Genomic DNA, 14,008 nt, shown 5'->3' on the forward strand with positions numbered 1-14,008 from the left:
TCCGTCGCTGATTGCTTCATCAGGAAACGTCTTGTAGCTCTTTCGACCGCTCCATTAACTAAATTAAGAATCTACAATATGTATCAATATATTTTCGAACATCGTTTCACTCCAGAAGTTTGTCGTGAAATTTGTATAGTAAGCACCTACGAATGCCGCCCTAAATCTTTACTCTACATGGAAATACACCTCACTCACCGTTATAATGAGTACTATGAAACCTTGCTTGAAACAAGTCGGTTTGGATATCAGCCACTATTTTGAGAAAAAAATTTTCGAATGTATACGAAGTTTTTATCAGGTTTTTAATATCATTATTATAGTCACTATAAAACATGAAAAAATTCCAAAAATCTAGGATTGTTTCAAGCTTTACGAATCTGATTTGTAACATACTATGTCCAAACGGTTCTGTGAATACTAACGTTGGTAACAATTTTTTTTTTCGAAAGGTACATAATTTTTCTTACATTAATCTTTTTCTATTGATTAGTTAAAAAACTTTCATACTACTGTTTCTTATAGTTGTATTTTTTTCATTTAGAGAGTTTATAAAAATTATTATTTTTGATTACAAAAACATAGAACATATAAGTTTTTTTGTGTCTCCATATTCACGCCATTTCTTTCAAATAATTATCATTTTTGACAATATCAAGAATGTACAAATTAGAAATTGGAATTCCGAAAACTTCCTAAACTTGGAGTGTTGTTTCGAAAGAACTTTATCGGAAAAAATGCCAGCCATAATGTTCTGAGGCGTATTTCTCACTTCAGTTGGCATCTCGTTGAATTTTTGCTTGCTGTTAGTCTGTTGTTTTTGCTAATATCCAGAGATTCCGAAATTTTGAAAACTTCCATGACGTACATTCCAGAACTGTGCAATCTTGAAAAACTGTACGGACAGCGAATGTTTATTGGATTACAAGTTGAATTAATGACAAATCAAACTCAAAATGTTAGTTATACAATACCCGGAAATCGGATTCGAAATCGTCACGGTGCAAAATGTGTGGAGTGTTAACGTCGTCGAAAAGAGAACAGAACGTAGTTGGGAAGGAAAACAAGTGAGAAACATCTTACAAAGACTTTAGAATGTATCTACATGTTTAAGGTAGTTTAATTATAATTTTCCATAAAGAAGAAAGAAGGGCTGAGAAAAGATCCAAGATACTAAAATAATAATTGGACAAGAAGTAGACCAAACAGAGATAAAAAGCAAGGAGATGATTTTAAATAGAGTCCGCTATCTCTGAACTGCTGTGCAAAGGTGTTGTTGGGGTATACGAGTTGATCATGCTTGCGGTTATGGCTGGATCCCTCTTTGTGGTGATGGTGATGATGATGCTTCCTAGAAAAATATTACATTGCAAAACGCAGAAGTTCAATGACACCAAAAAAACGAGTTGCATTTTTCGACAAGCCACTCACTTTCTATGCATGGAAGGGGTGATTTGAGTGGTAGTTGTAGTTGTGGTTGTCGTCGGAGTGCGGCACACATCGCATTCGCATCTTTGAATGTGCTCGAATGCACAAGAACCGCCGGCACTGACCTAAAACGTTTTTTATATGACTGTGTAAAAAAAGTGATAATAACCTGTCGAATGGATTCATCTGGAACGTAGTAGTCTTGATAGGAAACGCAACGAATTGTGTGTTGAACTATTGCAGGATCATCTCTACAATAATTTTTAAAAATGAATTTGTTAGCATGTGAAAAATCGTTTACCCATTTTTTTCATAGACGTTCAAACAAATTATCAGTGAGCTTGGATCACGGTAAGCACATTCGATGACATCTTTGAAACAATGTTCATAGGTGGATCGAGCCTCGACGCAATAAGTGCAATTAATGGTGGAAGACAGTGGAATGAACTGTACTGCAGTTGTGAGCAAACAGATTGCCGCACAATCCATCTGGAAGGAGTTGCAGTTCATGAGGTCAAGTGTCGAAAATAAAATAGGAATAGTGTGCGTCTCGTTTTTCTCAAGAAGTTTTCAGATAAAAAGAAAAGGCAGACACGTAAAGGAAAAGGTCTGTCATGTGTAAAATAAGGACTAAGTGTGTGCCGTCCGGACGTTTAGGGATAAAATGTATTTTTTGCAGCAGTCAAAAAGAAAAAAAGAGATGGGGGATTGGAAAAATATTAAATACAAAGATACATATACAAAAAAACGTTGGCCGTCATTATAAAGAGGATACCAAATTATGCATGGTAGAAAAGATTTGTAAGGTAGGCAGATTGTGAAAAAAAACTAAACAATGATGAGGATGAAAGGAAAAGGTCGCCAGAATCAGTGCGGAAGTTTTAATATAAAAAATGAACTATTGAAAAATGAAAAAAGAATGAATATGAAAAATAAAAGAAATTGGAAATTTCTTTTCCAAGAATCTGGTAACAGCCAAAGAAGAAAAAATCTGAACATCTGATGCATTGGAAGAAAACATTTGTTTAATCTGAAGAAAATTTCTAACAACAAAAATACCAAAGTTTGCTTTGTTTCTTTTCACCACACAAACATGATAAATAAATAATTTGATTGCTGTCCAAACGGAGAAAAATTAAAACTTTGAAAATCGAAGCAATGTCGTTCGGAAGTTGGTGAAACAATCAAATTTCTAGAACATCTTTGAGAATTGGAAAAAATTAGTTCACAAGCTAATTAGATGTCAAAAACAGAACAAGTAATCAAAAGAAGTAATTAGAACACTTTAATTTCCAATAGAAAATCATGAAAGAAAGAACATAGTTCTAACCATCTTACATTTCCTTTTTTGTTTCAACGAGACAAAATACGCAACCATTTTATCTTTTTTTGTACTGCCCGCCTCTTTCTTCTGTTTCTCTTCATTTTCTTTTTGTGTATATCAAGTTTCAATTCACTCAGGAATTTTAATGATACGCCAACATACAGAAAATAAGATACTGGTAGCAGATGAAAAGAAAAAGAAAAGAAGGGTATGACAATGAATGTGTGAGAGGTCATCAGTGTCGCAATGAGGGTAGCCAAGAAACTTGCCTTGCAGGGAGCAAAAAAAAGACAAGAGATTGAAAACCTTGTTCTTGGTGCCTATAAACAGAAAAGTAAGACGAGCGAGTCGTTTTAATTGATTGAAAACGTCAAAAACGGTTGTCCCATAAAAAGGAACTTCACTTTGAAAATTAAAATTTGAAAGTGGACTTTGCTTTCTTGCTGATCGTCCATTTTCGTGCACCTTTCTTCACCGCATTTAAGAGTATTTCCAAGAACGCAGTTAAGAGTATTTCCAAGGGGAGTGAAACAGATCGGCAGTGGTTTCGTTGTTGCTGACTAGTGAGATGTTAAATGACTATAAACCCTTGATACAAACTAATTGAAACCGTTAAACCACTAAACGACTATTAAGATCTGAGTCAATTTTTACGAGGTGTTCAAAGAAGAAGTGTTACATGACTGCAGACACCTGACGTGGCTACTAGGTACTCGCTTTTACGGTCACAGCAGTTGTTTTTATAGCTGTGAACAAAAATCATAATAATTAGTAAATATAGCAGTCAACAAATACTGTTTTTGTTTTTGAAAAGATTTATGTCCCCCGTCGTTGCAGAATTCAGTGTTGGTGTCGTAAATCCTCTTGAACTTTCTAGATAAATTCAAGGAATTGATTCGAAAAGTTGTAATAGTTACTGAAACTCCTATGTAGAAAATTATTAGATGGCACACTTGCCCCTTAAAAATATAAAACATAAAATACCTGTCAGTTAGATTTTTCTACACCACTCTACTGACACCCATTGAACATATGGGACGATGCAAGAGGATGAGAAAAATAATTTTGAAAATGCATGGTCCATTCATGGAACATCTGCTACGTTTTCTCAACATCTCTCAAAGTGAGACCTACTTGCTATTTTCTTCAAATTATATTCTCTTGAGAATATAGAATAGGGCAACGTTTATACGGAAAAGGATAGGCACAAAAAATGAAAGAAACGGAAGCAAAAAACATTCAGCTTTATGCATCGTACTAATCATTAGTCTTTTCTCCAATAAGCAATATTCTCAAGATTTGTAGTCCTGTATAGAACCGAAAAATGAAAAGAAAATAGAGGAAAAATAACGATCTGAATTATAGCCGCAGGCAAGCGGAATTTGAGAATCAACACCACGAAATGAAATGACAACAGAGACTCTACTTCAGTACATTCTGGAGGGGTCAATTTCAGAATTCACGTTTCTCAGTTTTTCTGAAGGTGTCAGAAAAAGTTTCCGATTCTTGATGAAAGAACCTAGATGAATTTGCATGGAAAACGCTCTCGAAACTAGACCAAACGTGTATGGGAAAACAGAACAGAAGTTTGAGACGCGGGGTGAGTAAACACTACAAGAAGAAACTGCCTGGGAACAAGAGAAAACGAAGCATCGTGAATGATGATGCGTTTCTCATCATTCACACTCCTTAGGGGTTTGCCTTTGAATTTCAATTTTCCTACTGGAACAATATGCAAAGTGTTTTTCTTTCTGTTTAAATGGGCTAAATAGCTAACCAGAACAACTACTATAGAAGTGATATTGATAATGAGTTTTGAAACGAAATAAAATATTGTGCACAAAAAAGATTGAGTAAAATTATGAAAAATCACAAAAACCCTTATTGACATCGAAGTGTAGATGCGGTAGATGGAAAACAAAAAGAGAGACCACCCCCTTGGGGCGACTTTTTAGAATTGAGACTCAGAAACCGAGAAACACAGAGAGAAACAACAACATGCATATATATGCACTGAGAAAATGAAGAAAGTCTGAAGGATATAAGATTGAGATAAACCAAAAATATTTTTGTCGTCTGTCCTTGTCCCCTAAAGAAATTTGACAACAAAAGAGTTGAGTAGATTGAGCATGAAGAAAGAAATTGTTTCTTTTCTATGAAAAGAATAGAATTTGGCTAATGTACGTAACGATATTTAATCTGAAGCTAGTAATTTTTGACCCTTATGATCAAAAATTGTTAAAAAAAATTAATATATAAAGCAACACGTTTCCATTAAAGTTTTAGATTGAAATGTTTCAATCGAACAGTTCAAACTGGTTTTTGAGAAGTTACAGACTTTTGAAACTTAAAGGTGGGGGGACAGGAGATTTTTCGTAGTTTTTTTGTAGCTAGAGTATGCATTCTACCGTCACGGTGTACAACGCTTAATGTCACTCTGCGTACAGCTGTCGTCCTCGCCTTTATGTATGCAATCGGACGTGCGCTTTCTCTTTGCCCGCGTGGCTCAGTCGGTAGCGGCGCCGCACCCTCAATCATCGCCCTCACAAGTTCAACTCCTCGAGAGGCATCTTTGAACGCAATTTCGAGAACATTATTTTTTTCATGTCCCCCCACCTTTAAAAAAAAGAAATACATGAGGAACTCGCGTGTTGTAAATACCGAAGTAACACATTTCCAAGAGGTTATAATCGAAAATTGGTCAATGTCACACCCATTACGTTCCATTACGATAATTCATCTTTGTAATAGGAACAGAAAAAAACAAAAATAATTATGGTTATGCGGCACGGAACATATTGTAATTAAAGCTATTAGACTCCAGAAAACTTAGATTGAAGACGGGAGAAAGTATCGAAAAGTCGGTAGAGGAGGGGTCTTTTATAAGTTGGACCAAATCATATATCATCAAGTTGTTGTATTTCGATGAGTCACCTCGGATCAGTGCGGCTCCCACATCAAGTTCAATGTGTCACGCATGGTTAAGAATGTTTAGAGGGTGATGATAGCCCTAGAAAACAGCGTGAGACAATGGAATAGTTTTCACCACCTCCCATGTAGTGAGAAATACAAAAAAAACACTAGAAAAGAAAAGATTTACCACGTGTTAACCATCTGCACCTTCACACCCCTCTCTCCTCATTTCTCATCGTTTGCCTAACGACCCAATATTTTTCATTCCCTCGTTTTACCGGCAAATTAACGATGCCATCTCATCGTTCCACGTTCCACCCATCTCACGGGTTATGATCTTATGTGTTCATTAAAATGGGGCTCAGTATCCCATCCCAGAAATAATTATGTTTATGGGAAGTATGAAAAACGTCAAGTCTGTTTCATCCTCATTTTCCAGTGCCGTATAGCTAAAGTTGTTTTAAACGTTTCACTTTCCTGTTGGTGTATGTTTTTGCTCGCAGTGTGACAATTGCTACCATTTATCATTCAGAGCCACCACTCTATTCTTGCTGTCTGAACTCACTTAGCTGCCTCTTCTCTCTCAGTGTGTGCCTAATAGATTTGATTTTTCGTTTTTTTTCTTCATAGCTGTCTGAAAGGCTATTCACTTCACTAAAAAATTTATTAAAGAAGCTTGAAAGAAACCGTAAAACATGATGAATTTTAATAAAATGGCGGTATAAGTTAATATTAGTTTTGACTTTATGAATGAAGGTCAATTCTGAACTCTCTGGTGACAAATGCTCCTGGATTGGCAATTTCCATAACAAAGTTTTCGCGGTTGAACTCAAAATCAAGGTCTTCGGGAGAGAAGTCGTCAAGGAAAATGTGAGCATTTCTTGGGTAGAATTTGGCTCCACGGATAACAATTTTATCAATGTACACATCACTATCGAACTTTCCGTTTTTATCGAGATTTTTGTTGGTGATGGTGTGAAGGTAATCATGCTCTCTGAAAGTAAAACGTGAAAAATTTCGTACATTTTGTTTCAATTACCTCTTGAAAGTGAATCCCCAGTAAGCGTAATCTCCCTTCTCGTAGGAATATGACTCTCCATCATCTAAATAAATTGTTCCGTTGGCAAAATCTCCTTTCTGGTTGACAGCGATGTAGAGAGTGATTGGTTGCTCGTGATTCTCTTTTGTGGTCAGTTTCACTTCCGACAATTTTGGAATGATGGTTCCTGAAAAATATATGATTAGGGAGGGTGAAGAAGTTGTAAAAGACTGAAAAAAATTGAAAAAAAGCTCACCTCCTCTGTGATAAAGTCCAATTGTGTTGAGCTCAGCTGGAATCTGAACAGCTCCAGGAGATGGACGGGCTTTGTGAGTTTCCCAATCGTACCACACTTGTCTCTTTCCTGGTAAATAAATGGAAAGCTCTTTAGCCTTTTCTTCAAGAACTGGTTTGACTAGAAGTCCATTTCCAACCATCCATTGTCTATCTTCATCCCATGATGGCTCGTCTTCAATGAATTCCATCCAGAATGGTCTCATTACTGGCTTTCCGGTTTTCGCGTGCTCATAGAACAATGTGTACCAGTATGGGATGAAGGCGTAACGAGTCTTGATAGCATTACGAATAGCGTCAGTTGTGTTCTGAAAACTCAATTATTTTGAATTTATAACGCCATTTGACGGAAACTCACAGAAGCGAAAAGCCATGGTTCCCGTCTTTTGGTATCTTGATGAGAATGTCCTCTGAAGAACGGCTGGAATGCTCCTGCCTGGTACCATCTGACTAAAAGTTCCTCGTCTGGATTTCCGAAAAATCCTCCAACATCAGCGCCAACAAATGGGAGTCCAGCAGTGGATAAGGACAAAAGCATTGGAATGGATTGCTTTAAAATTGGAATTTGATAAACTAGAAAACTTTAAAAATACCTTGAGATGAGCCCAATCTGCCTTGTTGTCTCCGGTCCAGACAGCAGCGGTTCTCTGAGATCCGGCAAAGAATGATCGCGAGAGTACAAATGGTCTAACTTCATTATTGCTTCTGGCCTTCAATCCCTCGAAAGTTGAAGAATGTTGATGGAATCCGTAAAGATTGTGCACATCTCTATGCTCGAATCCACCATGATGTTTCGCATCTTTGTGCATGGTGATTTCTGGTCCGTTGAAAACCGATGGCTCGTTCATATCATTCCAAATATGCACATCTTTGCTGGTTCCCTTGTACTTATCGAATGCAAATTGGTCCGACCACCATTTGCGAGCATTTGGGTTTAAGAAATCAATGTAAGTAGAATCTCCGGGCCAGCAATTTCCCTCGTAAATTGCATCCTTTGCGTCTTTGACAAGATATTTCTGAAATCTTTTTCAGGTGGGAATAAAGAAAAGGAGCAGCTTACATTTTTCTTCGCCTCCTTGTAAATGTAGTATTTGGAGTCCTTCTTGATATGTGGGTCAACAATTGTGATGAGTTTACGGTTCTGAGTAAGTGATGGTTCAAAAATCCAACAATTTGGAGACACACCTGTTCAGAAAGATCCTTGATCATCTCTTCTGGCTTTGCGAAGTTGTCCTTATCAAAAGTAAAATACGCTTTTGTATCGGTGTGCTCAATATCAAGCCAAAGTACATCAAGTGGGATATCATTCTTTACAAATCCTTCATGAACTTCCTTGACATCTTTCTGGTCCTTGTAGTTCCATCTAGACTGATGGTATCCCAAAGCAAATGCTGGTGGCAAAGGTGTGACTCCCGTGAGAGCGGCTAACTGACGGAAAATGTCGTTTGGCTGTGGTCCAAGAGTGATGAAGATGTCGATAAGACCAGATTCGGAATAGAACCGAGCGTTGTGCTGTGGAACTTGCCTTGGTTTGGTGTCGGCATCCAAAACTTCTTTGGTAAGTCGCCCCTTGTCAGCAGTTGTTGGTTCGATGTCAACCCAAGTTTCAGCAGCATTCAGCCAAAGTGCTCCAACTGATCGTTTCTGGTGAACTCCAACCAAGTAAGGAATGGATCCATAGAGAGCCATTGGAGAGTTGGTCTCGTATTCGAACACATCCAAATTATACAGGCGGTATGGTTCATAGGCCTTGGTGTCTCTCAGAGAATAGCTTTCAGCATGTTCCGGAATTCCAAAAACGTGCTTAGCTCCCACAAAAGCAATATCCACACCGACTGATGACGATCCGTGTGGTTTTGTGTCCTTGATATCTTTCCATGTCTCCTCCCAGAATCCTTTTTCTCTATCTGTCAATAAAACCTTTTTCTTGAAAACTTCAAAATGAAGCGTTTCCTTGGCGTTTATAGATGAGACAATTTTGTCTTTCACATAAAAATCCACTCGGAAAGGTTTGTGTTGAAGCACAACACGATTCCCGTCTGTGGTCAGAATTTTTGTGACAGAGGCTTCTTCTTTGGTTTTCTTAACCCTGAAAAATTATTCTAACGTCAAATAATTTTAAAATACCAGGCTCACTTTTGCTGTTTTGGCTCTCTTTCAACTAATGCTTCCAAAGGCTGGTATCGTTTTCTAAGCGCTGCTTCGTTCTCATCAATGAGCACTCGAACTGTGGAGTCTTGCAATGTCACAATAGTTAGTTTCAGTGTAGTATCTTTGTTTTTGAGGAGTGCGTAAAGCCCAGTGTCGTTGATGTTGATAGAATCTTGTACAACTTCATATCCAGTCGGCGATGTGACCGCTCGATGGCGCCTAAAAATTTGCGTGAGGTGTTGAAAAAATATTTCCTCTTTCTGCAGTACAATAGACAAAAACGGTTTTCAAATGCTAATTTATCAATGCTAGATTTCAAAACACATCAATGGTATCGGTGAAGAGATTTTAAGAAACCAGTAAAGCAAAAGTTTATAGTTTTCAACACAGTTATCTCGATTTCAGAACAACACATCTCTCGTTATACGTATTTTCCACTTGAAAACGCAAACTTCAAGAAAACTTACTTGCAAAAACCCGATTGATCGCACGTTTTGAAGTTTTGCCGGTCCACGGCTTCCAGCGTCCCCAATAGTAGACATACGACTAGCAGTCGCCACATTACCTGCAAAACTTGTCAATGCACAAAAAAGAGAAGAATGCAATTAATTTTTCAAGAAAATAAATGAACCAACATAGCTACACGTGTACATACAGGGGAGAAACGCGCGGATATAAGACACATTGACGAGAGAAGACATAAATGCATGTACATCTAGCGAGAAGACGTCCATGACCTGACGATAAATGGGCGGTACACAAAGAGGCGCAGAATGCGAGTACTGCAGATCAGAACAGGCCTTACACTTGATGAGTTGGACGTTTTTTTGGGTTTTCTATTGTATTGAGTGCTCTCAAAACTAACAAGTTTTCTGTTGGGGTCTGATATGTCAAATCAACAATTGCAGCTATCACAAAATTGAAGAAAATTACAAATTACTCGTCAAAGAATTATAACGCGAAATGAATTTTATTCAAAAAATGTGGCAGATGTTGAAGCATGAAATATCTGTTTCTAAATACCTGCGAACAAGATTTCCATTCGAAATTAATGTTTTTCTTGATTCGAATCGCATTGAAAAAAGTTACAACCAAAAAGCTCGTGTCTGCAACTAAACTTTTTCTTTTAAGTTCATACCTTCATATTAGAAAAAAAACAACTTCATCCATCAACGCGAATTTCTAGATAATCTCCTTTCTTGTTTTCCAAATAGCACAATAAGGAACAATAAGAAAGAAGAAAGAGAAGAAAATGCGTCCGTGTGGTGGCGTTCCAAGTTTCCACCAGTTCACCTTGAAAACGAGATCTAAGAACTTTGATAATAAATGCCAATATGATCATAAAAACACCTTTCAATCCCGAACATCTTTTATATATATTCGTTTATTCGAAGATTTGAAGATAACAAAGATTGATGGGAACCGGGAAAAGAAAATGATAAAACGAAGCCAAGAAGGACTAACCCGCAAGAGTTAGTCCTAACCGCAAGAGTTAGTCCTAACCGCAAGAGTTAGTCCTAACCGCAAGAGTTAGTCCTAACCGCAAGAGTTAGTCCTAACCGCAAGAGTTAGTCCTAACCGCAAGAGTTAGTCCTAACCGCAAGAGTTAGTCCTAAGCGCAAGATTTAGTCCTAAAGTTAGTCCTAAGCGCAAGAGTTAGTCCTAATCTTGATGGTTCAAAGAAATAAATGAAGACAGACCACTCCATATTTGTATTTTTTCGAATGTTTTTCATTTCTGGTAAACATTGAGAAATGGTGCTAATTAAACCCTTATCAAAACCCTTAATTTCTTTTGACGAAATGGAAACAAAAAAGCTGTAAAAAGTTTTGTTGTTCATAACCGCTTTTTGGTCGGTCATAGCCGCTTTTTGGGTCGTCTACAAATCTCCGATGTAATCTCAAGATTGATGCATTTGTGACTATTATTGCCTTATGTTCCAGAAAAATGGCGGAAAACACTGTACAAGAATCTGTACTGAATAAATTGAAACACGAACAATTTGTGATATTTTGGCGAAAAAGAATTGGGATTCAAATTCGTTCGTTTTAAGAGGGTAGGTTCACTGCAATAAGAGGATCAATACATATTGTCAGGATGAAATCTGTCATTTTCGAATTTCAACAAAACTGTCGGTAAATTGTTTCTGAATATCTCGATATATTGATCAGTTACACGATTGTGCTCAGAAGTTAAAACGACGCTGACAGATTTCCATATCTAATACTCTTTGTTGAAAGCTTTAAACATTGCTGCCAAAATATGCATTGAGTCTTAGTCTGCCCTTTGAAAACTAGCGGTAGAAGACGAAGAAGCCAATGGCGAAGAAACCAGTCCGAAAAAGAGATGACCATGGCATTAACCGTCACCAAGACTTCCCGCAGCCGTTGAAGCTGACGACATTTTTCTGACTCCTTCTCGCTCTCCGGCTACATCTTGTTCCTCCCTCTCTTCTCTTTTCCTCGTTGACTGTGGAGAATTCCTTGTACCTCATCTTCTTCGTCGTCGTCATCCTACGGCCCCGCTCTATCCAAAACGTATTCAGCTGGGCTTCATCATCGTTTCGCGTTTTGTGTGTCTGTGTTGATCGTCTTAAACCCAAAGTCATTCGGTTGCGCCCTCCTACCAAGCCGCTCGTCTTCATCTATCGTTTTCCCACTCGATTCTTGAATTGAGACGCATTTTCGAAATGCGTTGGGAAGAATTTACCTTTCTTTTGTTACTAATATCCGGCACAAATGCACAGTTTGGTGAGATTGCTTCACTAGCCACATCGCTTCTTGGTGGAGCCCTCGGTAAGTTTTGATCAAAGATGTTTTTATGAAATCCGTGTCAAATCATGATTTTATGGAATGAATATTTCTAAAATTGGTACTTTTTTTTGTCGAAACTTCTTTCGTTTAGCTAAGTCATATATCGTCTTAGAACTTTATAAAATTTGGGGAACTCATAATATGAGTTCAAGATCAATCAGCAACTTTGAAAAAATCCTGTTTTCCCATTTGATAAAATTTTTTCGAATAAAAAAACCGATAATAATTCCGACCAATGTACAAGGATTTTTTTCATATCTGCCTCTCCCCGCTGCTGATGATCCAATATCCACGCAACGATACATTAAATCGGCAAGATCTCAATTTTTTGTTATCAGATATTCGCATTTGTCTTTCTTTTTTCTTCTTGTCAGATTGCGTGCGAATGCCACCTTTTCTGTCTGTCATTCTCCTCTTCTCCTCCTTTTTGCCCTAATTTCCTTGCTTCTGCATCCTAAGAAGTATGTATATACGCGCGGTTTTGCCGAAATAGGAAACAGAAACAGTGGACAATCACGCAAAAACAGGAATCGGAATTCATTAAAATGAAGATATCTATCGCGCAACATTTACAGATGGGAAAACAGAAAAAGAAAATTGCGTCGACACTAGAGACACCAAAACAGGTGGAGCATTTTATCGGTGTTTTTTGCTAGAGATCTTGAAAAATACAAATTTAGTTTGAACCTGTTCTCAAAGAAACATTATTTGATTGAAATCGAAATCTCGATGTTTATATTATCAAAAACTGGAAACTATGCAAGAGGACAAAATTGCAAGGCCAATTTACATATATTGGTTTCATTTGAAGGTAATGGAGCTGGGATCGGAGCACTTGCCGGAGCGGGAGCAGCTGGTGCTGGCGCTGCGGGTCAAGCAGGAGGAGCTCTTGCTCAAATTGGGCAATGTAATCGTATTTTTCTAATCAAATGCTTACTTTAACTAATGTTCAGTGTATCAACTTGCACAAGGAGCTCTTCAACTGACTGGAACAGGAGTCGGTGTGCTCAATCAAGCTTCAGAGGGTAATTGGTTCCCAGCTGTTTTAGAACAAACTGCGAAAAACTCTCGTAAGTTTGAGAATACTCTGTTTGATTTTAGTTTTCTCTTTTAGAAGCTCTGATGAAACAAGGTGGTGGTAACGGCTTGAATCTTGGAGCGCTTGGACCAGCCCCAGGAAAAACAGCTGGTGGCGGAATCGGACCGGAATTCGGAACCAGCTTCCCAGCGCCAAACATAGATGACTATGACGAGAATGCAGAAATTCCGGGAGTCACTGAGAAGAAGTCGCCAAAGGCACCAGATGGCTTGTAGATATTGAAGATGAAGACTATGAAATTGAAACCACACCAGCAACAACCACAACAACCGAAGCTACTACAACCACAGCAACTACTACACTGTTTCCTGATGAGGTTTTTATTTAGGCTAAATTTGAACTTTATCCAGTTTCCCAACAAATTGAGTTATTTATAGGAAGAAGAAGAGACAACCGAACCAACTACTCCACCCCCAAGACAAATTAGGATTCAGCTACCTGACAAAGACGGGAAAGCAGAGCCAGAGGAAGAGTTGGACTATGAAGACCTTGTAATTTTTTCTAATGGGGTTATTCACGGGTTTGGATTTTTCGGTACAGTGGATCCTAGGCCTGTCGGTGAGTTCTGCTCAGAATGCGTCTTAGGGGAGGGCTGACAGCAAATATTTCGGGGAAAATTTCAGGGAATGTGTATTTTGCTGTCGCGGTGTTCGCACCTGAAGCACGCAATCCCACGCGCAAACATTTTTATTTTTTTATTTCCCGACTTTATTTTTTTCAATTTTTAACGACTTCAAACATTAAAAAAGCTCTTTTTTCTTATTTATTATAAAACCCATATAAAAGTGAATTTTTTATGTAAATTTAAAGTTCTATCGACCGATTATTTTGCCAGTCGCCGGTGTTTTTTATAGGCATGCGAAAAAAACTATTTTTTCTTCGATAACCGTTTCTTCCCTGTTCCTATTTATCTCATTACTTCTCGTTATTACTCTAGGAATAAAAAC

General features: G+C 37.8%; 3 protein-coding genes across 3 annotated transcripts in view; 1 reads left to right on the forward strand and 2 right to left on the reverse strand.

Annotated features, from left to right (window-relative positions):
• Window positions 1–1,173: 1,173 nt before the first annotated feature.
• Window positions 1,174–1,917, reverse strand: CBG08161 (the record flags this gene model as incomplete). The annotated part of the gene is made up of 4 exons (XM_002643239.2): window positions 1,174–1,351; window positions 1,432–1,553; window positions 1,598–1,679; window positions 1,730–1,917. 4 exons carry the CDS (start codon window positions 1,915–1,917, stop codon window positions 1,174–1,176), a joined length of 570 nt encoding a protein of 189 aa, XP_002643285.2.
• Window positions 1,918–6,409: 4,492 nt separating this feature from the next.
• On the reverse strand, window positions 6,410–9,711 carry CBG08162 (the record flags this gene model as incomplete). Its single annotated transcript, XM_045238726.1, has 8 exons — window positions 6,410–6,659; window positions 6,705–6,891; window positions 6,961–7,306; window positions 7,357–7,548; window positions 7,592–8,021; window positions 8,059–9,087; window positions 9,135–9,368; window positions 9,617–9,711. The coding sequence occupies 8 exons, from the start codon at window positions 9,709–9,711 to the stop codon at window positions 6,410–6,412; spliced, it is 2,763 nt and encodes a 920-aa protein (XP_045093696.1).
• Window positions 9,712–11,838: 2,127 nt separating this feature from the next.
• The window catches only part of Cbr-abu-12, a gene marked incomplete at both ends in the record, with an annotated part of 11,213 nt that continues 9,043 nt past the window's right edge, over window positions 11,839–14,008 (forward strand). The window contains 5 exons of the mRNA XM_045238727.1: window positions 11,839–11,944; window positions 12,774–12,869; window positions 12,916–13,032; window positions 13,077–13,234; window positions 13,439–13,552. Coding sequence (XP_045093697.1) covers window positions 11,839–11,944; window positions 12,774–12,869; window positions 12,916–13,032; window positions 13,077–13,234; window positions 13,439–13,552 — 591 coding nt within the window. The remainder of the gene's footprint in view (window positions 11,945–12,773; window positions 12,870–12,915; window positions 13,033–13,076; window positions 13,235–13,438; window positions 13,553–14,008) is intronic.

The sequence above is a fragment of the Caenorhabditis briggsae genome (genome assembly GCF_000004555.2).
Source record: "Caenorhabditis briggsae complete genome, chrX, whole genome shotgun sequence".
NCBI classification, from domain to species: domain Eukaryota; kingdom Metazoa; phylum Nematoda; class Chromadorea; order Rhabditida; family Rhabditidae; genus Caenorhabditis; species Caenorhabditis briggsae.